The following is a 23,143-nucleotide window of genomic DNA, read 5'->3' on the forward strand; positions in this document are numbered from 1 at the left end:
GCTCAAACACAAAGTCACTGAAGCCATACGATCCATGGAGAAGAATGGCATCATCAAAAGAGTCACAGAGCCAACACAATGGATCAGCAACATGGTTGTCATAGAAAAGCCAGGAAAGCTGCGCACCTGCATTGATCCCAGCGCACTCAATAAAGCTCTACGGCGGTCACACTACCAGATGCCAACAATAGAGGAGATACTCCCAGACATTGCAAAAGCAAAAGTATTCTCCGTGCTTGATGCCAAAGATGGCTACTGGCAAGTCAAACTTGAAGAAGAGAGCAGTTATCTGACCACCTTTTGGACCCCGCTTGGCAGATTCGGGTGGCTAAGGATGCCTTTCGGCATAAAACCAGCTGCAGAAGAATATCAACGCAGGCAACATGAGGTGTTGCAAGGCCTGACCGGTGTAAGTGTCATTGCAGACGACATTCTTCTCTACGGCTGTGGAGACACTTCAGAAGAGGCACTAACTGACCATGACAGAAACCTGACTGCCTTGCTGCAGAGGGCCAGGGAGGTCAATCTAAAGCTCAATAAAAAGAAGCTGAAACTAAAACTATCCAGTGTCCAATACATGGGACATCTTCTCACCACAGAGGGCCTTCGCCCTGACCCAGAGAAGGTGGCAGCGTTTCAACACATGCAAACACCCACTGATGTTAAATCGCTACAGAGATTCCTGGGGTTTGTAAATGATCTTGCCAAATTTCTTCCTCATCTCTCAGATGTGTGCGAGCCTCTCCAACGCCTGACAGATAAGGACGTGGAGTGGACATGGCTATCACAACATGAATCTGCCGTTGACACTGTGAAGCAATTAATCACATGCCACCCAGTACTCAAGTACTACAACCTGCAGGAAGAAGTCACACTACAGTGTGACGCCAGCGAGACAGACCTAGGTGCAGCTCTTCTTCAGAATGGGCAACACCTGCCACCATCTATGCCATGGGCCTCACCACCGAAGACCTACAACGAGTCGACCACCTCGCAGACACGAATATTTCAACAGCTACACTGGAGTCCATTAGAACTGCCACAATCAAAGATCCACTGTCTATCCACTGTGCACTGCAGATTTACATATTGAAAGGGTGGCCCACAGCTACACAAGCAGTAGCTCCAGAACTGCGACCTTTCTACTACTCTGACGACTGGGAACTAGATGAACTTTCAGACACAACTAGTGATGTTCTCTCTGACACAGGGCTTCGAACCACGCCCCACAACTCGGTAGGGTTTTTTTCTGAAGCACTGCTCCGGAGCTTGCTTCAAATCACGTGACTGATGACGTTTGAACCACTTCACTGCTTCATTCAGACTGAATCAGCTGGCTGGTTTGGTTCAGTGGGCGAGGCTTTGAAAGACTGGCAGGTCTCAGTTGAGTTTAAAATGGATGAAACGGCGCAATGCGTTGCCTATCTGGTTGATACCTTTTGGATTGATTTGATCAGCTTTCGTATTGCTTTCGGTTTGCTTTCTTATTGCTCTGCAACGGAACCAACCAGGAAGAGATCTCAAGTCTGGGAGCATTTTGAAATCGTGCCGCCGAACAAGGTCATTTGTTACAAGCGTATTACTCAACTTATTCATACAATAACAAATAAAAGCCCTGAAAATGCTGAGTCAGCTGTGCGCCGGTTAAAATCTGAGTGTGCGGCATTGTTGCGGAATGTACTGCATGAAGAGGAGCCGCCATCTACTTCGAGAGCACAGCCAGAACCAGCTGCATCTTCCCAAGGTACAAAAATTATAGAATTTGGATCAATAGACTTTATTTGTATTTTTTCATGTACAGACTAAACTTTATCTAATGTTTCATTTTCAGCCATTGACCTGTGGAAGCTGTTGGACCGGGACGCTGAAGAAGCGAGGGCATCCAGCAATGCTACTGCTGATGCCATAGTGGAGGTGCAGTGTTATCACAGGACCCTCTGGTGTACTGGATGACACACAAAGCTGTATACCCAAACCTATACAAGCTAGCAAATGAGTACCTGCCTGGCAACACCAGCATCCTCTTTGCCCTGCGAGAGGGTGTTTTTCGAAAGCTATATATATATATATGTATATATATATATATACATATACATATATATATATATGTATACATATATATATATATATGTATGTATATATATATATATATATATATATATATATATATATATATATATATATATACATATATATATATATATATATATATAAATATATATATATATATATATATATATATATATATATATGTATATACATATATATATATACATATATACATATATACATATATATATATATATATATATATATATATACATATATACATATATATATATATATATGTATATATATATATATATGTACATATTCCCTGGTGGAAGATGACTGGGACAACAGTCAAACAGACAGCAGACTCGAGCACATAGTTGGTGACAGGAGGGAAGGGGCTTCAGAACTAGAACGGGCTCCAGTGTTGACTGATGTGCCAAGTGTCCCCCAATCTGGACATTTAGGCCTCAAGCAGACCAGAACCAGAGAACCAGATCCAACATAAAACCTCCTGAGAGGTACCGCAAAGACTTTGTTGTTTAAACTTTCTGAAGAAGGAATGTCATCTCTTGTTTATTTCTGTGCCACTTTGTTCATGTGGACTGTTCATTTTTTTCTAATGTTTAGGAGAGTGAACTAGTCATTTCTGTTTAACCTGTAGCCAGCTATTGTTGTTGCTGGCCACGTAACTCTCATCCGGTCACTATTGTCCATTTTCAACTGCTTTCTTTCCATATGTTAAAGGAGATGTTACGAAAGTTAACCACTAGATGGCAGCCAAGTTCCATGCAATATGCAGAGACATCTGGTGCGAGTTGATGACGTTGGCTTCCGGGTGTTTTACCTGATGAGCACTGTTATAACTAGCGGCCATACAATAAAAGTAGTGTATCTAGAAAGATTGCCTGACTGTATAAAAGAAAGAACGAAACAAGGACAGGAGTTGGGGAAAAAACGCCTCACCCCATCAACAACCACAGAATCAACGATGTCACTGTCCCGCCACAAGGGGCGAAACGTCAATGAATGGTAGTTCATGGTTGATGACCCTGCAGCTGACCCGTGGGCACCGAAAGAAGTGCGACAGGCAGCAATGCCAAGCAGGAAATGTCTCCTAACTGTACATTTACAGTAAGTCATAAAATGGCTATATTGCATTTATTTTTCAGTGTTTTAAGAGTCCTTTCATTAAAAAGCTAAATACCATGAAGACACATATTTTGTGGAAACACACCCACTCCCACATTCAGGTGGAGGTCCTCCACCCCCGCGAGATGTCCCGGTGTTGAAACTGTAGGAGGCGGCGACTCTCACTGGAAGTGTTGGGACTGTTCTTCGCTGTAGGGGAGCGCTCCTCGTGGAGCAACTCTACTTCCGGTGTAGGGAATGCGTTATGCAGCGTTTTCTTGCTTTGCATCGCTCCTCTGATGAAGTGAATGTTTTTATGTCCTGCAGCGTGTTGTTTTTTTGTTTTGTTTTTTTGCGTTTGCACCACGATCCTTTTTTTGTACCGTTTTAAACTTGTATTTGTGTTTGTGACTTTGCGTCGTTTCCGTGCTCAAATACGCGATTGTCCCGTATTTGGCAACTAAAAAAGCTGTCCCGTAATGAACTGAGACGTGACGCACTTGTCTTTGTCTCCACTCCGCCGCTCCGGCAACCCCAGTGTCCACGCTGAGAACTCTGTCCTCCGCAGTTCTTGGCATTTCGGCTCGCATTCCCAGAGGTGGGCAATGGGCATTCATTGGATCAGGACTAGGTTGACAAGATGGCCGCCGTGAGGCACACTCAGCACACTCGGCTCTGACCTATATTGCTACGCCGCGGTTTGTACCTCCACCCTGAGCACAAATACCATCCAGAGTTTTTACCAGAGACTAATATAACAGAGCACCAACAGTTGCTCACATTCTGTTCCACTCCTGGACACCGGAGTATCTGCAGATACCTGGCAAAGTTTTATCCAGGATACGTTTTCACCTCAACGGGCCCAGAAATGGGCCCGCGCTGGTAAGTTTCGCTGTTTGTCGGACCTAAACCCACTCTGATCTAAGACAACAAAACGCAGCGGACTCCACTTTGGAGTCCTCGCGTGTAAGTTTTCCACTGTGGCCCACAGCCATAAACACCAGTAAAAGAGCTACGAGCTACGCCGTTTTGCACTACACTGTTGCTGCCGGAGTTTCTTTTCTGGTTTCCAGATTGTCCCGCCTGCCCCCCGCATGGCTCCACTTACCTCCCCACACGAGTGTGACAGCTGTATCCACAAATCGCAGAAGATCGCGGAGCTGGAGCAGCGTATCTCCAACCTCTACTGGATCAGGGATGAAGAGATGAGGCTGGATTCTGTTGTTAGCCTGGGTCCTACTGGTCCCGATTCAGTCGGACTCGCGGATCTGGATTCAACCATCCCGATGCTCGGTCCCGGTTCCATGGACACAGATCCCGGGCTCACTGGCTCAGCTCCGGCTGAGGGATCGGCCCTAGCTCCCCAGCTCTGCGCCGACGAACCGCCTGCCGCAACGACACCTGGGCTAGTGTCTTCAATTCCACCACTTAATTCCATCCGGGAGGATACGTGGCTGGTGCAGGGGGCTAAGCCTAAATGGCTGAGCGGCAGTGCAAGGGCAGCTTTCACTTTTAGCCCCAATCTGAGGCTCCGAGCTAACAGCTCCACTCCCAACCAACAGCCCTGGTCCACAGTGCTGGGAGGGCGGCGGACGCGACCCAGTCCGTTACCTGCTCCGCCTTGTGAGCTTCAGATGGACAACAAATATGACATCTTGAGTGTTGAGGACTTCCCTCCCCTCCAAAATGACCATCTCGCCTCCTCTCTTACTGGTCCACTGCCAGCGGCCCGGGCTGTTGGGTCGTCTGCGCTGGAACCTCCAGTCAGGTCCGCAACCTCCACCTCTCGGCGCAGGTTGGTGAAGGAGGCTGCTCTCAGGGCGCGATGACGTTCTGGTGGCGCTCTGGGTCTTGTAGAGTCGTGCGGGACCCCAGCCTCCGCCGATGATGTGACACTGTGGCACCAGCGCTCGGCCCCTCGTCCTCAGCCACTGTTTGCCCCAACCACCGCCATCATTGGTAGCTCCATAATTAGAAACGTCCGTTTCTTCAATGCCACCACTCATTGTTTTCCAGGAGCCACCGTCAATGACATTAAAAACAAACTCCCGGACTTGTTGCAGTCGTTCCCACACTCCATTAAACGTTTGGTCCTGCACGTTGGAGCCAATGATGTGCGTCGTCGGGAATCCGAGCTGCTAAAGTGTCACTTTAACGATCTGTTTGTGGCCCTGAAGAATTGCGGGATGTCAATCTTCATCAGCGGTCCTCTCCCGACACTTGGCCTCGGAGCAGAGCGGTTCAGTCGACTCCTGCAACTTCATTCCTGGCTCCGCGCCGCCTGCACCACCATTGGTTTTAACTTCATTGACAATTTTAATTTATTCTGGAATCGCCTGTCGTTTTACCGTCATGATGGACTTCACCCAAACAAATTAGGTAGCCGCACGTTAACCTCAAACATCCACTACACCATACAATCAGCGTCTCTCACACCTGCGTGACTGTCTTCGCGTCACACCCCCTGCTCAGTGCCGACCACTTCCTCTACGGAGCACCCTGTGGACATTGCCTCCTGCAGCGCCTCCCACAGGGCACGCTTCCCTAGTGCTGATAGGACTGAGCTTGCTACTGCTGTTCCACCAACACCTGCTCCCATACCTGTAATAATGAATCATCGACCATATAAACGCAACAAACACATAACCCACAACCGCACAACCCACGCTACAGGCAGACTTTCCCCCGAGACATACAGACAATTTGGTTTTAACAGAAGCAATCTTTTATATCCACACATTTTATCTCCCCGTGGTCACGCGCGCACGTCTGGCACGACCATTAACCTGGCCGTGCTGAACGTGCGCTCCCTTTTAAACAAATCTTTTATCATAAATGAATTGATTTTAGATAATAAGTTAGATGGTATGCTTTTAACAGAGACATATGGCTTGGCACAGAGGCTCCAGCTGTCCTCACCGAGGCTTGCCCACCAAATTTTAGCTTTTTATTTTCTATCAGGGGATGTAAGAGAGGAGGTGGAACTGCATCAATTTTTAAAAACAATTTAATGTCAAAGGAAGTTTCTTTTAACAGTTACTCATCATTTGAGTACCATGCTTTTGTTTTTAGCAGTCCACCAATTATTTGCATTAATGTATACAGACCCCCGCATTACTCAACTGCTTTTATCAGTGAGCTCTCCGACCTTTTATCAATCACACTGACAACTTATGATAGAATTTTAATAACTGGCGATTTTAACTTGCACATCGACAACAACTCTGACCCACTGTCAAGAGAGTTTTTACACCTTTTAAACTGCATGAATTTTAACCAACACGTCACACGGCCTACTCACAACAGGGGACACACCCTGGACCTAGTCATAACCTATGGCTTGTCCACTGGTCTGTCCTCTGTTGTTGATCTGGCCGTGTCCGACCATTATTGTGTGTATTTTAACATCGCCAGTTTTAACCAACAGGAAGCCCCGGTGAGAACAGTGAGGAAACGCTGCCTTACCTCTGAGGTGGCTGCAAATTTTATTGAGGTTTTAAAATGCACTCCTGCTGAAATTTTACCTGCACCCTGTGATTTTATTGTTGAAAATTTTAATAGCAAACTTAAATCCACATTAGACTCTGTGGCTCCACTTTTAACAAAAACTGTTAAAACAAAGCAGCTTTTATCCCCGTGGAGACATAAACCAGAGATTTTAAAATCAAAAAGACAATGCAGGAGTGCAGAGAGAAGGTGGAGAAAAAGCAAACTCACCGTTCATTATGAAGTTCTTCGTGAACAACTAAAATGTCACAATATTACAATCAAACAGGCAAGAATCTCCCATTTTTCAAAACTTATCATAGAAAACAAAAATAATTCAAAGTATCTTTTCTCCACCTTCAACCTTTTAACTAATAATAATCTTAAAAAATCCCCAGAGATGCCGTCTGACGCTCTCTGCGAGAACTTTGCAGGCCACTTCAGAGGTAAAATCGATGGCATCAGGTCCAGTCTTTTAGCGCATCAGAATGTATCTTTTAATACATCTGGACTGTCATTTTTATCCAAGGAAACACTGGAGAGTTTTGCCCTGGTTGATGCAAGGACACTTGGTCGAGTTTTCTCCCAGGTAAACCCAACAACCTGCCTTTTAGATCCAATTCCCACATCACTTTTAAAGACATTTTATGGATTCTTTGAGGAACAGATTTTATACATTGTAAATTGCTCTCTTCAGACGGGTGTCTTCCCTGCTGCCTTTAAAACGGCAGTGGTGAGGCCCCTTCTGAAGAAGAGCAATTTAGACTAAACTATTCTTGACAATTACAGACCTGTATCCAACTTGCCATTTTTAAGTAAGATTTTAGAAAAAAATGCTTTTAACCAATTAAATTATTTTTTAAGTACAAACAAAATCTTAGAGAAATATCAGTCTGGATTTAGGATGAACCACAGCACCGAGACAGCCCTCGTAAAGATTTTAAATCATATCAGGTGTAATGCGGACTCAAATAAACTCACAGTCCTGGTGCTACTGGATCTAAGCGCTGCCTTCGATACAGTAGATCACCACATTTTATTAAACAGACTCAGAAACCTGGTGGGCCTCTCTGGTGCTGTTCTTAACTGGTTTTGTTCTTACCTCACAGATCGCTATTTCTTCGTAAGTTTGGATGCGTGTTCCTCCGGAAAACATAAAATTAAGTGTGGGGTTCCCCAAGGGTCAATTTTAGGTCCAGTACTTTTTAATCTTTACATGCTTCCCCTTGGGGATGTCATCAGGAGACACAGCGTCACCTTCCACTCTTATGCTGATGATACACAGCTTTACATTGCTGTGTCTCCTGATGACACAGGGCGTATTGATACCCTTTTAAAATGTATTTTAGATATTAAGTCATGGATGGCAGCGAACTTCCTACAGCTCAACCAGGACAAAACAGAGGTTTTAGTTATTGGTCCTGAAGGCAAGAGAGAGAAACTTTTACCAAAACTTCATCATTTTAAACCAACACAATCTGTAAAGAACCTGGGCGTCATTTTTGACTCTGAGCTTAGTTTTATTGCGCATATTAAAAACGTCACAAGGACGGGTTTTTATCATCTTAAGAACATAGCTAGAGTCCGCCCGTTTCTCTCCCAGGCAGACACAGAGGTGCTGATGCATGCTTTTATTTCTTGTCGGATAGACTACTGCAATGCCCTGCTCTCTGGTCTACCAAAAAAAAACTATCTGTAACTTACAGGTACCTCAGAACTCAGCCGCTCGTGTGCTTACGAGGACCAGGGGGCGGGATCACATTACTCCAGTTTATAATCACCGCATTGGCTCCCTGTGCGATTCAGGATCGACTTTAAAGTGCTTTTATTAGTTTTCAAGTGTCTTAACGGTCTTGGACCATCTTATTTATCAGATATGCTTTTATCTTATCAGCCCTCGCGGATCTTGAGGTCCTCTGGAACCGGCCTATTAATTGTTCCAAGTGTTCGGACCAGAACCCATGGAGAGGCTGCGTTCAGCCACTACGGTCCGAAACTTTGGAACAGCCTGCCAGAGGGAATCAGGACTGCAGAGACTGTTGATGTTTTTAAGGGGAGGCTTAAGACTCACCTTTTTAGTTTGGCTTTTAAGTGATTTATTTAATTTGTATTTTACTTGTCTTGCTTTTTAGCTTTAAATCTTTTAGGATTATTGAATATTTTATCTTATTTTTATCTTTACTATCTTATTTCCTGTATATCTTTTTACTTTTTACAATCTTATAGTTTTTTAATTTAGTTTAGTTTATATTATTTATTTTATTTTTTATTTATTTTCATTATTGTTACTATTATTATTCTTTTAACTTCCTTTTCCTGTATTGTTTTTAGCTCCAGTGTTTCCTTGTAGGGGGCCTGCTCACTGGGAGGGGTCTCATCGTTCTAGGGACCCTCTCGGTATGGATGATCCCCGTGGGTGGCTGTTTCCTACTACAGGTCTCTCAGTGCCTTGCCATTTCAATTTTTATTGTGCTGATTGACTGACATTTTTTATGTATTTACTTACTTATTTTTAAACTGTTCTCTGGGATGTTTTGTGTGTGTTTGTATGTGCGCGTGTGTGTGTGTGTGTGTGGGGTGGGGGGGTGGTAACCTGTATGTGATTTGGGAGGACATGGGTGGATGGTATTTGCTCTATTTTTCTTTTATTTTCACTAATATTTGATTTTAATTTCTGTTAAGCACCTTGAGTTGCAAGCCTTTGTATGAAAGGTGCTATATAAATAAAATTTGATTGATTGATTGATTGATTGCTGAATGTTTTAAAAAGCTTCTGGCGCGTGGTGGTGGGGTTTAAAGCGGGTGCACTGGGCTTGGACATTAGCGCAGCCGGAGGAAGAACCCTGGTTGCGGGTGCCCGTTCATCGGCAGGTGGTGCTGTGTGTGCGTGATGGTTGTGCGTTCACCGCTTGGCTGTGAAAGCCTGGAAACTTTCTCTGCCTTTTGGACTCATACGGTGCAGCTGGAAGAAAAAAAAAAAAATCATCATTCTGAAGGCGTAGCGGTGCGCCGCCTAATAAAAGCTCTAAAATTATTAATTAATACGTTTCTGTTGAATTTTATTTTATGTGCTACATAGATTTCCTTGTGCGCTGAGAATGTGCAAGTAGTGCGCGATTGCGCAAGCAAGCAGCTTAGAGGGAACATTGGTTAAGATGCAATAAAGTAAATAGACTATGAGTCAGTAAAGTACCCGTTCTCTACTTGTTCTGTAAAATAGTGGTGTGTGTGTGTGTGTGTGTGTGTGTGTGTGTGTGTGTGTGTGTGTGTGTGCCAGATAAATATCAGCTGTTTCCCACATTGACTGATGTGCTTTTGAAACTTTGATCTTGTCTTCATGGTGTTGACTTTCTAAATGTCTGTGGTGAATACATGGAGATCTTGACAGAAGAGAAATCTACCAACAAGCAGAGACTTTATCTGGATTGTCTTGTTGCTTTATTGCTTCAATTCAACACTTGATCATTGACTTGACATTGTTATGCAGTATAGACTGATGGTATATTTCATGACTTATTGATTGACTGTTGTCACATTGAGCCAACAAGCAGAATCAAAAGACAAAATTCTCTCACAATATTTACATGCATTCATCTGATTGTTGACAAACGGATCAACAGTCAGAAGGTTGATCAGATGGATGAGTTGTTGAAAGGTCAAAGGTCAGGGCGGAAAGGTCCAGAGTGGAAACAGACCTCAGCTGTGTTTCCAGAAGAAGAATCAAAGGTGAAAATTCAGCTCAGAGTCTCTCTGACGACTTCAGTCACACTTTCATCAACTCAGCTGAAGAACCTGAAGGAACATAAAGTCCAACATGTAGCGGCTGAGTGAAGGAGGTCTGGACTCTGTGGAGGAGCTCCATGGTTCCAGAGACGCTGTAGAAGGACAGAAGACCTGCTCTGTGGTCCAGGTACACTCGCACTCTGGAGGACCGAGGACCTGAGACACGAGTACTCATGTTGTTGTGACGAAACCAATATTCACCTGGGTAACAATATAAACTCCAGGATTTGTCATTTGCTGTGTCTCAATTCAGGTTCTGCACCCTTGAGGCCGAGTGTCCTCCGTCTGAAGGAAGCGTTCTTAGAGTTCCCAGCCTAGAAGGACGGACCAAACCCCGCCTCCCCGGTAACCACTCGGGACGGTCTAGCCTTCGGCGTATTTCCTCGTTTCGTCACCGCCGTTCCCTCTGGCTGGCCAACCCCGGAAGTGACGTTTCTATAGTATCACGCTAACCATTGGTTTGCCATCTAACGATGCCGTTGAATGTTCAAATAAATAAAATTCTACATTAAAAACTGGATACTTTATGTGAAACGTCAATATTTAGATTTATATGTCGTGTCTTAACCAGTACATGCCGCTAATTTCAGCTGACTTCCCAGGATCCCACGATGCTTTGCAGCAGCACGCAAAGCATCATGGGATACCCAAGTACGCAAAGGATAGTAGCGGTGTATCCTTGGAATCGGCTAAAACGAGTGCGTATTTACGAGTGCGCATTTTGAGCGTCCTAAACAGCCTCGGGAATTGGGACAAGCCTTCGCGCAGTGCGATGACGCAACTTCCTTTCAAAATGCGCACTTCAAGGATGCAGAACCTGAATTGAGACACAGCAATTGAATCCAAATCTACTTTCCTCTGACCTTCCTGCTCTGCTGATGTTCCTGTAGGCCACTGCTACACCAACCCCCTAAAATAAACCACAGAAGTCCCTCCCCCTTCTCCACTCAACCTCCCAGTAACATCGTCCAGTCAGACCTTGTCTACTCAGGACCTCCTTCTTGTCAGTGAATCTGTCTGGATGATCACAATAAGACTGAACTTCCTCCATGAATGTCACTTTTCTGTTCTCCTCAGATAATAACAGACGTTGCACTGTGCAGAACTTTCTGTATTTCATCTCTCAACTTGGTCCAGCTGCTGCCACGTCCTCAAAGTATCTCAGAGGACGGATCTCCAGGCTGGAGGAGTCTGGAGATGGACTGAGTGCTGGCAGTGAGGAGAACCTGTGGAGAAACTGGCTGTGGTCCAGTGTGTGTGAGATCTTCTCCAGCTCAGCGTCTCTCCTCTTCAGCTCCATCATCTCCTGCTCCAGCTTCTTCTCAAGCTCTTTGACTCCACTCACTGCTGCCCCCTGTGTGGATCTGACCTGCTGCTGCACCTCAGAGCGTCTTTTCTCCAGCAGACGGATCATCTGGGTGAGGATCTTCTCGCTGTCCTTCACTGCTTTATCAGCAGAGCCGTTGATGGACTCCACCCCCTTCAGGTCTTCCTCTGTGTGCTGGATCTTCTGCTGGATCTTCTGCCTGGTCTCCTCCAGCTCTCTCTGCCTCCCAGGCCTCTGTACTGCTGCTGACACTGTCTGATGACCTTTATGTTCATCCATACAGCATAAAGCACAGATGATCTTCTGATCAGTGCGGCAGAACATCTTCATCACCTCATCTGACGAGGGCAGATGTTCTCCTGGAGCTGCTGGCTGGGTTCCACCAGCTTGTGTCTCTGTAGGGGAGCAGCATCACGATGAGGCTGGAGGTGAGAGTCACAGTAGGAGGCCCGACAGACCAGACAGGACTTGAGGGCCTTCAGTTTCCTCCCAGTGCAGACATCACAGGCCACATCTCCAGCTCCAGCATAGCAGTGATCAGCAGGAGCATCTTGGAGTCCAGTCCCCCCCCCCCCGCAACGAAACTTGGCACGTTAACTTTGCCAACACATTAGCGTAGCGCGACAGCTATAGCGTGCGTCCCCCCCCCCCCCCCGTCAACGTTAGCGCAATTTCCAACCAGCACTGCAGAGAGAAAGGCAATATCCAGGTGGAGTGAAAATACATCCCAGTGCCCACCATCACAGGCATATAGACGTAGATAAGATAAATTTACATAAAATACCAGAATGTTTGTCAATTTTTCATTAAAACATATTTTATTTATTTAGTTAGATAAAAATGTTTCCTCCCAGCACAATATGTATTTGTTAATTTAACTCACATTCCTGCCATCATCTTAACACAATTCAGTGTCACTTTTAAGTTGGAAAAGCATAATAATTAAATTACTTAAATGGCACATTTCAAGTAAAACTGTTGCTATTTAGTCTATTTGTGGTGGTATGTGAGTTATACTTCCCATAAAAAGACTTCCTTTTACATCAAGAATATTTAAATTTTTCATAGATGACTCCCAAAGAGACAGACATATTCTGTCAAGTTCTAACCTGAAGACCACTCTGTCTGGTCCAAAAAGAATTATATTGAATTGAGAGCAGCTGTTCTTATTTTCTCTTTTTTGAGAGAGATTTGCTCAGATTTTCAGTTAACCTGTTGATTTGATTTCTCTGATTAAAATTAAAACAAAGTCTGATATTTGGCAGCTTGTTTAATTCTTATACATAGGTATAAAATACATTTTTTATAATAACATTCACAAGTTTTCGTTGTAAAAGTCATCATTTTCATATCAGTATCTGTATTGGTATCGGGATACTAGCCTTGGTATCACCTGGTATCGTATCGAAAGGAAAAATAGTGGTATCGCACATCCCTACTTCCACACACACACACACACACACACACTATACTGTAAATGGCTGCAGTTTCCTTTACAAAAGTGCTACAGACGTCATTCAAACATCCATGTGTTTGTCTCATCAAGACCTATATTTTACATTTGACAGCCACTTAAAAAAAAATGCAGGTCAAAAATATGCATCATTTGCATACACAGGCATATGATGATTAGACCTCTTCTCCCTCTTTGTCAACACACAAATGCCTGCAGTTTCCTTTAGAAAAGTGCTACAGACGTCATTCAAATACCTACGTGTTTGTCTCATCAAAGCATTTGACAGCATCCTCCAAAAAAAAAAAAATGGAGGTGAGAAATCTGCATCATTTGCATAGACTTCTTTCAGCAGATGTCGCCGGGCGTCGGCAGAGGACGGGGGTCAATTGCGGGCGTCGACAGGGGTCAGGCGTCATCGGGGGTCATCGGGCATCGCGTCGGCCACGGCGGCTCAGTCCCGCAAACGCTGCTTGCAGCTTTAATTTATTGTTTTGATTTAATTTAATTTAATAGTGTTAATGGCTGCTGAAAAAAGGGGATGAATAGTTCAAATTCGAGTTGAAAGTAAAATATACAAATGTTGGTAGTACTAGTAATCATTATTAAGTACAGTTATGCCCATCTGTTATCTTTGTTGGGCTTGAGTTTATGATTATTTTTTTTACCCTGTGCATCTTTTTTTTTGTTAGTAGTACTTGTCATTGCTCCAACACGAGTAAACATGTTGCGTCCCACTAGATGGCGCATTTGCCTTATTTACAAGCACCACGGTCATCGGAGCTGATCGCTGCCACTCTCAGCAGCGTGAGTCTAAGGTCTACTAAGATTCCACAATCTATTACACCTCGTGAGCAAAACAGGCTACAGGTAAAATTAAACATCTTCAGTTGAGCAACTCAGGCAATTTAAAGTGATTTAAAAACAAACAAACACTATAATACTAGGAAAAGAATCGTCTATATGTCAATAAATACAACAGATTGAGTATTCATAAAAAAAAAAAAAAATGCTTACTTTAAATAAGAAAATCCAACAAACCAACAAGTGCAACACTAAAAAGCAAACCAACAATTAAAATAATGCTTAATTGCCTTAGCTTCGTCCCACACTTATCAGCTTAGCTACTAAGAATAACACACATTATTCACCTGGACAGAAGGAGGTTCTGAGGAACGTGTTGGTCCTGGAGCTTCCTGGTCAGGATGTTCGGGAGATCCCTCTGGCTCAATGTCTGCAGCGCCAACATATTTTAGAATTGCTCCTGCAGAGACAAAGCTCACTCGATCATCAAGCAAAACAGATCAGAAGCACATTTTCCTATTTTATTATTACAGTGATGTTGCAGTAATATAGGAAAATTAAAAATTTATTTGTTTTTAAATTAAACATTATGATTGTAGTGTCCCTTTAAAGCTTTTACCCAATTACAAAACTGTCACTTTTAAGAGTTTTTGGCATTACTTTACACACTGTACTAGTTAAAGTAATAAAACTAAGATAAATGACCCACTACCACAATAGTCTAAAATAGTCAACACCATGCCAAATAAAGTCCATCCATCCATCCATTTTCCATACCCGCTTAGTCCCGAGGTCAGAGTCACGGGGGTCTGCTGGAGCCTATCCCAGCCGTCTTAGGGCGAAGGCAGGGGACACCCTGGACAAGTCGCCAGTTCATCGCAGGGCCGCCAAATAAAGTATTTCCATAAAATATTTCTTTGAATTATAAAACAGTAGCACATTTCTAATGAAGGGCCTACAAAATACAAACTAAGCTTCGTAAATTCATCCTAAGTTAAGGCTAAAATAACATTAAGAGTCAAATATGTGAGAGACAACTTCCACTGAACAATAACAGGGGACTGACTACAACAACAACTACAACATGCCCTCCCTCCCTCCCTCCCTGTTAGAATGTGAATGAACGGGTGTGGAGTCAATCAGTCATTCCCATGGCAGGATAGGCCAACTTGACAGGATATGGTCAACTTTCATAAAACAAACAAAAACGCTGATTCATGACAAACAAATATTAGCCAGCCAGCTAACATTTATCCGACGCTAGCTAGCTGGCTAGCAGGACAAATAAACAACTTGGGGGGCGGGGGGGGGACAACAGCGTTTCACCTCCACCTCTCCAGCCCACATCACAAACAAATAACTTACCTTTCCCCTTTGCAAGTTTTTCTTGATCAGTTTTCTTTTCCTTCCGTTTTTCCGCACCGCTGGGATAAGTCCATTTTGATGCCATTATGGTGTCTGTTTGTTTTTAATCCTCTCACTAACGGGAACGAATGGTAGCTATCAATCATTCACATCATACCTGTCGGCGTCGCCGGCCCGCTACGTCACAACCAGAGTCCAAGATGGCGTCCCATTCCTTTCAATGAAGTTGCTCACCCAGCGCATGGCTCCCAAAAACCTTTTGACTTCCGCATTGATGGGATAATAGAGCATGCGCAGTTGTGTCAGTGTGGAGATCGTCACTGACAGACGTGCGCGCTCACGAACAGTACAAAATTCAACATGGAAATGAATGTATTTTTTACAGAACAACTGACGATTGTTGTTTCAAAATTTTATCAATAATAATGATTATTATTATTATTATTATTATTATTTTATTATTATTATTATTATTATTATTATTATTATTATTATTATTATTATATTAATAAAATAGTATTATTATAATAATATACTATTATTTGTGTATTAAACAAGTGAGCAATGTGCCACTGAATAATAAATGATAATTCTTTGAAGCAACTCTCTATGGACCATAACAGCACTGCCACACATATTTTTTTAACTAATAACCTCTTTGGAAAGCAGACAAAGTAATAAAATGATTGGTCTATTTATTTCATCAGAACTAAAAAAAATAAAAAATAAAAACTCAACGATCTTGAAAGTTCCTCCCTTTCTCTTGCACCTGTCGATAATTTATTTTTTTTTTTTTAAAGAAAAAAAAAGAAGTGAAAAAGTGGGAGTGAAAAAAAGAGTGCAGCTGAGCAGAAGCGCTTGTCGACCGTCGCGGAGCTGTTCGCGTCTGGTGTGAACCAGTTGGAGCCTCGCTCGTGAAATTCGTTGGCGTGGCGCTTCCGCTTCCATTGAAATGAATGGCACGAGCCGCGCGCCTGTTTGCGTCTGGTCTGAACCACTACATTCAGTGCGTTTACATGGCACTAGAGAAAATCGAATTATTGCCTTAGTCCGATTATGATCGGAGAACTCACGTGCATGTAAACACCTTACTCCGATTATGATTGGAGTTTGAGAACTCCGATTGGAATCGGAGAACTCCGATTGAGACACCCAGATAATGCCATTGGAATTTGAATTTCTCTGCCATGTATACGCCTTAATCGGACTATTAACTGGACAATGCGAGTGCGCATGCGCCACGCCTCGCTCTCGCGACTCATGACCGCACAACTACGTCGTCTAACAAAACACACGGCGCGAAACAACCTGGCAAACGCGAATAAGAATGTTGACATTTGGAGAGAGGTTGAGACCGGGGCGATGCTTTCTCTTCTAAAAGAGATGGACATATTAAAATAACGCGCAACGGAGACCTTTTAAAACGGTAGCTCAGCAAATGCAGGGCTCCAGCTTTGCGCACCCCTGAACAAATACGTATTCCTTTGTATTTATATTTCTACCTTTTCGTTCACATTTTTTGTAAGTTAGAAGAATTTTAACTTTGTAAATAAAAGCACAGCAAAAAGATGTTTTCCTGATTTGTTTTTATTTGGGTAATTTCGCTGTTATTCTGCTGGAAACGGCGTGCAGCGGCACCAGCTTCCTCCACGGTCGGCACTTTAATGAGCGTGTGTATAACTGAAGACACCGTTCCTTTGCAAAACCTGTACACAAACTCTCCCACCAGTCTGCTCCGAACCCGAATCCAACAAGAACGAGAGTTTGGGGTCCGTAGCGACGGCACAAAGCGTAGCATCGAAGTGTTGTTGTAGCCCTCCAACAGCAAACAACGTTCTTGTCTGCCTTTTAAAATAACCAGGAGCACAAGAAATAGGGTACACCTTATCTGCAAAGCAAGTAACACGTACATTATGAACTATCGTTCCATATCATAATAGATTTAATATGTCAACCGAAAGCAGCTGACCGGCTGAAAAGACTCACTCCACCCCATAGTGTTGGGAGGAGGACCCGTCAATAATTTGAATTTCTCAGCTGCATTTACATGGGGACCAAGGTGAGAACTCCGATTGGACGAGAAAACCGAATGATTGCTTAGTCCGATTAAGCTCTGCATGTAAACGCACTGATTGATTAACATGGGCGCTGAATGGAAGCGTTTAGCGATTCGCAGCGCTTCGCTTCGCGGCGCTTCCGCGTCCTGTGTGAACCGGGCGTAACTTTTCAACATTTTGACATGGCAGACGCGGGACGATCGTTTTCTATCAGGAGTGTGCACTACATAATCTGTATCGGAAAGTTTGCGCTCCACGACATACGGACCAGAAAAACCAGCCTGCAAACCGGAACCGGGTAACGGCAACAATACCAACACTCGGTCGCCTGTCTCAAAAACTCGAGCCACAGCTTTCTTGTCAAACTGCCGCTTCATTTTAGACTGGCTGGCGACAAGAGTTTGGTGAGCAGTTTCACAAGCACGATGCAAGCGTTCACGGAAAAAAAAATTACGTAATCTAACACATTATTCTCTACTCGTTTAACATCGGAAAGCCACTTACCCCTTAACAGACGCGAGGGTCCTCTCACCGAACACTAAATCAGCTGGGCTGAACCTGAGGGACTCCCACACATACAATTGACGACTGAAGATACACTTTATGCTGCGGAACCATCACTGTGCTCATTTTAACCCCCCCCCCACCCCCCCAACACACACACACACACAAACACACACACACACACACACTAAAATATACAAATTGCAGTAGGTTGGTTTTGTTGCTCTTGGTTGTCCGTTAGTTTTTTGAGAGTTAGTAGTAGATAGATCCCTAGATAGTAAGTTTGATAGATGGATAGAAATAGATAAGTTAGTTAAAGTTACACACACACACACGCACGCACATATATATATATATGTATATATTAACCTCTTTCAATGAACTCCAAAACATACATGGTCAAAATCCATATTATTATTATGTTGTTGTTTTTTTTAAATGCTCATACAAAACAAAAAAAAGGTGTCACATCCACTTGTAGTGCATTATTTTTGCCAGCAAGCTTCTCTTGTTACGACTGACCACATTGACCCATATTTTCCATATACTCACCTGAATCAGGTACCCTGCAAGGGCAACGACCTTCCCCGAGGTGATCGGTGGAGTGACGCGCAACCAGCACGTGACCTCTACGACGAGCTTCCACCCACAGAAGTGCCATAGGAGGACACGGATTAAATAGTATGGCTTGTCCACCAGAAGGCTGTATTATGGTGTACATAATATAAAACTTCTGCCCAGTTCTGCTTGTATTGCAATGGTTGGTGTTCCTGAAGTTTCATTTTTCGTCCCTTTTTATTTTTTACATCCATGTTTGTGATGAAATAGTATTGTGAATCACTAGCTCGCATTGCATGCTGGGAAACAGCGTCACTCAAGGAAGTTTTCGCTTCGCTGACACGGTCCTGAAGGGAAGTGGGTTTTAGTGCACTGGAACGGGATTAATGTGTTCAATCAAGCAGTACAAACCTGATTAATTGTCTTAATACTTCACTTCGAATGGCCATATTGTTTAGGATTAGAATTAGATGACAACTTCTTCACAATATTTGCAACTATTCAATTTGACCAGCAGGTGTCAGTAGAAGACGAAATTTCATGTTGACTATTTCCTAATGGAAGTGCTCTCTTGACGTTGGATTTTTCTCATAATTATTTGAAGTGTAGGCCTGTAGTTGATGAGGAATCACGGTGTGCTAACGCTACTAAAACAGCTTCGATGAAAAAAGGGAGTGTGATTTGGGTTTGTGGTACATTACATTTTATTGTGTCAGCATTGAACCGTACAACCATGTAGTGTTGTCCAACAAGAATGCATGGCGAATCAAATCCCAAACAACCTATGAAACAATGAACACGTTTCTATTGCACTTCATTTTATTGAGCACTAGATGACCTCCTCGAGCACTGTGTCATTGAAGCCTCGAGTAATGAACCATTTTTTGAAACAACTGTCGAAGCTTCAACAAAGCCTCCATCGGCCATCACGACCTACGGCTGCGTGCTCTAACACCATTTCAGAAGTGACTAACTGCAGACTTGGGAGCGGAGGAGGGATGACAGTCAGGCTGGCTCGACTGCTCCTCCTTCTCAGCCGTGGCGCGTCCAATCAGCAGCCGACATCCAGGACCGCACCTGCAAGGCGTCATCCACTCTCTCTCTCACACACACACACACACAAAATAAATTGTGTTCAATCATGTTAAACTTGGTTGGGGCACAGCCATGGCTCTTTATATTTTATTTTTATTTTATTTTGTATTTTATTTTGAAGTTAGCGCTTTGCATTCTGGGCGATCCTCAGTACAGAGGAAGCCCATGAAGCAGGTGAGACGGTCTCCTCCCTGCTGAGACAGAAATTAATGCAATAAGTTGAGCTATGCTTCATCTAACTGTGTTTCAGTGTTTAAATGTGTGCTGGTGTCTTTCATTTCATTTTATTTTTTATTTTTTATTTTTTTTTAGCAAAGTTCGTTTTTTTTTTTTTATTGCTATTAAAAACGATTAGCATGCTAGCATGTCCATTAGCAGCACACAGCTCTCATACGGAGCACGTTGTCTCTGCAGGAGGTGACCAAGTTTCACGGAGCAAGTTATGGTTGTGTCCCATTCTGTTTCAGGTATGTGTGTAACTGGAAGAATGTTACAGTGTATAAAAATGGAGCTTTAGGGAGCGAATTATTGAAATTGCGAATGTCATTTTTTTGTACTTTGTAGAAAAATGTATTTTATTTTTAATATTATTTGTATTGTAGAAACAACAACTATACGATCACTACTTCAGTACAGAGGAAGCCCATGAAGCAGGAGGTGACCAAGTTTCACGGAGCAAGTTATGGTTGTGTCCCATTCTGTTTCAGAGAATAAACTGCTGCTCCACACCTGACTTCTGCAAGTCTTCATTATACAGCAAGCAGGACAGAATAGGAGAGGTCACATTGGTGCCGTGACTCGAGACTCTTTTGTTGTGCTACCGATGCTGCAGAGCGACCCGGGGACTGTTCTGCTGATGCTGTTCATCTGCGGTCACTGAAGTCGGTCAGACGTGTTGCTTTTGTGCAGTGTTAGACATCAGATAGAGGGTTTATGTACTTTTATTTGATTTTTATTTATTTATTTATTTATTTTTTTCAGTTTCCAGTCTAGGCCTTTTGTGGTTTCATCCTTTTGTTTTGTGGTGTTGTGTTTTGTTAACTTTTTGGAAAGATGAGTAATCCTCAGGGTAATGTTTTTGTAACTCCTTTTGGTGCTGGCAGAGGGAGGGGTTTTATGCATCCTTCAAGTTTACTGTTTGAGAGTCCTGTTCAGGGGGGTGGTGTAGTGTTGGGTAATCAGTGTACACCTGGGCGCCCCTTGCTCAGTACTGGTGTTATCCCTCCCCCCAACTCAGATGCAAACCCTCATGCCCTTGCTAGCCAGGGCACGCATTCCCCTGTCCCGGACAGGCACAGCATGTGTTCCCCTGCACCTACCCCTGATGTTATTGCTGCTAGTATTGTAGGTCAGATGGGTGATGCACTGATTCAACAGGTCAGCCAGCGGGTGGCACAGGACATTATCTCTCACCTCAGTGCATCTGTCACTACCCCTTTACTCAGTGCTGCCCCTTCACCTGCCCATGCTGATATGCTAGCCAGTTCCCCTTTACATAGTGCTACCCCTCGACCTAGCCATGCAAATGTGTCTGCCACAAATGCTTTTGACGTGTCCCATTTGCAATATGTCCCTCATCGAAAGCTGAAGGAGCCCCCCTGCTTCAGAGGAGACAACTCAGACTCGGTTTCGGTCCAGGAGTAGGAGGAGCTCATGAGGAGTTTCATTAAGAGGGGGAATCTGCAACCTGAGGAACAAGCGGAGGAGATCCTTGTTCATCTTGGTGGCAAAGCAAAGGATGTTGTCAGGTTTGGGACCAGGAACAGTGGTATTAACATCACCTGTAACCCCGATGCCATTTATGGTCTCTTGCGGAAGCACTTTGATTCTGTTCCGTGTTCACCACTCCCATTAGCAGACTTTTACACCACTCTTCCTGGGAAGGGTGAGGATGCCTTTGACTACTGGCTTAGACTGAACCGCGCTGTTGACTTGGCCATTGAACGTCTGAAGGAGCAAGGAAAGTCACTGGACAGCCCCAGCACTGAGGTGACTCGAATGTTCATAAAGAACTGCCCTTCTACTGAGCTCGCCATGACCTTCAGGTCGAAGACGATAGACAAGTGGACTGCTCGTGAAGTCCAAGACATTCTGAACGAATATCATTCTGAAATGATGTCAGTGAACAGAACTTCCAGAGAAAGGGTGTCAGTGAATGCTCTTGCTGCTGTCTCGCCACCTGCACCACCTGCTGAAGAACAGAGCCCACTGCAGCCACAGGCCACTGACCCTGATGCCCTGAACCGCCTTATTAACATGCTGGAGAAGGTGCTCCTGCAAAGATCTTCCCCAGCTTCAAACAGTCCTGTTCATGGTCCGACTCGACGGCCTGGCCCAAGGCACCCCAGGATCGGTGGGTTGCACTTGGAGGAAATGTCTTCTTCTCCACCATGGACTTGACGTCTGGCTTCTACAATGTGTCACTCCATGAAGAGCACAAAAAAATACACAGCTTTCTCTTCACCTTTTGGCCTCCACTAGTACAACAGAATGCCACAAGGTCTGTCCAACAGTCCTGCAACATTCATGCGAATGATGATGTCAATCTTCGGGGATGAAAACTTCACTAGTCTGCTCTGCTATCTTGATGACCTGATGGTCTTTGCCCCAACTGAACAGCAGGCGCTTGAGCGTCTAGAGATGGTGTTCTCCCGTCTGAAAAGTCACAAACTCAAACTGGCCCCCAAGAAGTGTCATCTCTTGCAGAGGTCAGTAAGGTTCCTGGGACATGTCATTCGTGGGGACGGGGTGATGAAGGACCCTGACAAGATGAAAGCCATCATGGATGTGGGAGAGGCTGACCTGATGGAGAGTGATGGTGTGAGCCCTTCCTGGAGGAAGATTAATTCTTTCCTGGGCCTAATCTTCTACTATCAGCACTTCATAGCTGACTGCTCTGCTAAAGCAAAACCCTTGTTCAGACTCCTCTCTGGAAGGCAGGTGCAGCATAAGGCCATGAGAGGCAGGAAGGTGAAAAAGCGATCATCTGCTCCACCAGCGCTTATGGCGAGCGACTGGACTGCTGCATGCAAAGAATCGTTCCAGACCCTGAAGAATGAATTAGCTTGCAATGTCACCTTATCCCACCCCAACTTCAGTGAGCCCTTCGTTCTCGCTGTTGATGCGTCGTTTGATGGCATTGGCGCAGTCCTGTCTCAAGTGCCACCAGGTGAGACTGTTGCTCGACCTGTCGCTTTCGCCAGCAAGACACTGTCCCGATCACAAATTAACTATCCAGCGCACAGGTTGGAATTCCTGGCGTTAAAATGGGCCATTTGTGACAAGTTTGGTCATTGTCATTGCCCATTGTCCTACATCTTAACAAAGCCATGTTTGGACGCATGTGAACAAAGATGGGTTGCTAAGCTTGCCGCATTCGATTTCGATCTGAAGTATGTCCCTGGTATTAAGAACGTTGTCGCTGATGCGCTAAGCCGCGAGCCATTCGTTCAGTCATGTATCAGTCAACGTCTGATGAAAGAGCCCTACGTTGCACTGCTGGACGAAGTTAATGGCATCGTCAGGGGT

The 23,143-nt window shown here is 44.1% G+C and overlaps 1 protein-coding gene across 1 annotated transcript in view; it reads left to right on the plus strand.

Annotated features, from left to right (window-relative positions):
• Nucleotides 1-16,839: 16,839 nt before the first annotated feature.
• LOC142895010 (NACHT, LRR and PYD domains-containing protein 12-like) overlaps nt 16,840-23,143 on the plus strand; it is a 160,867-nt gene continuing 154,563 nt past the window's right edge. The window contains exons 1-2 of the mRNA XM_076035736.1: nt 16,840-16,846; nt 21,223-21,241. Coding sequence (XP_075891851.1) covers nt 16,840-16,846; nt 21,223-21,241 — 26 coding nt within the window. The remainder of the gene's footprint in view (nt 16,847-21,222; nt 21,242-23,143) is intronic.

Source organism: Nelusetta ayraudi, unplaced genomic scaffold (assembly GCF_046127955.1).
Source record: "Nelusetta ayraudi isolate G7.1 ecotype Tasmania unplaced genomic scaffold, CSIRO-AGI_Nayr_v1 ptg000048l, whole genome shotgun sequence".
Classification (NCBI taxonomy): domain Eukaryota; kingdom Metazoa; phylum Chordata; class Actinopteri; order Tetraodontiformes; family Monacanthidae; genus Nelusetta; species Nelusetta ayraudi.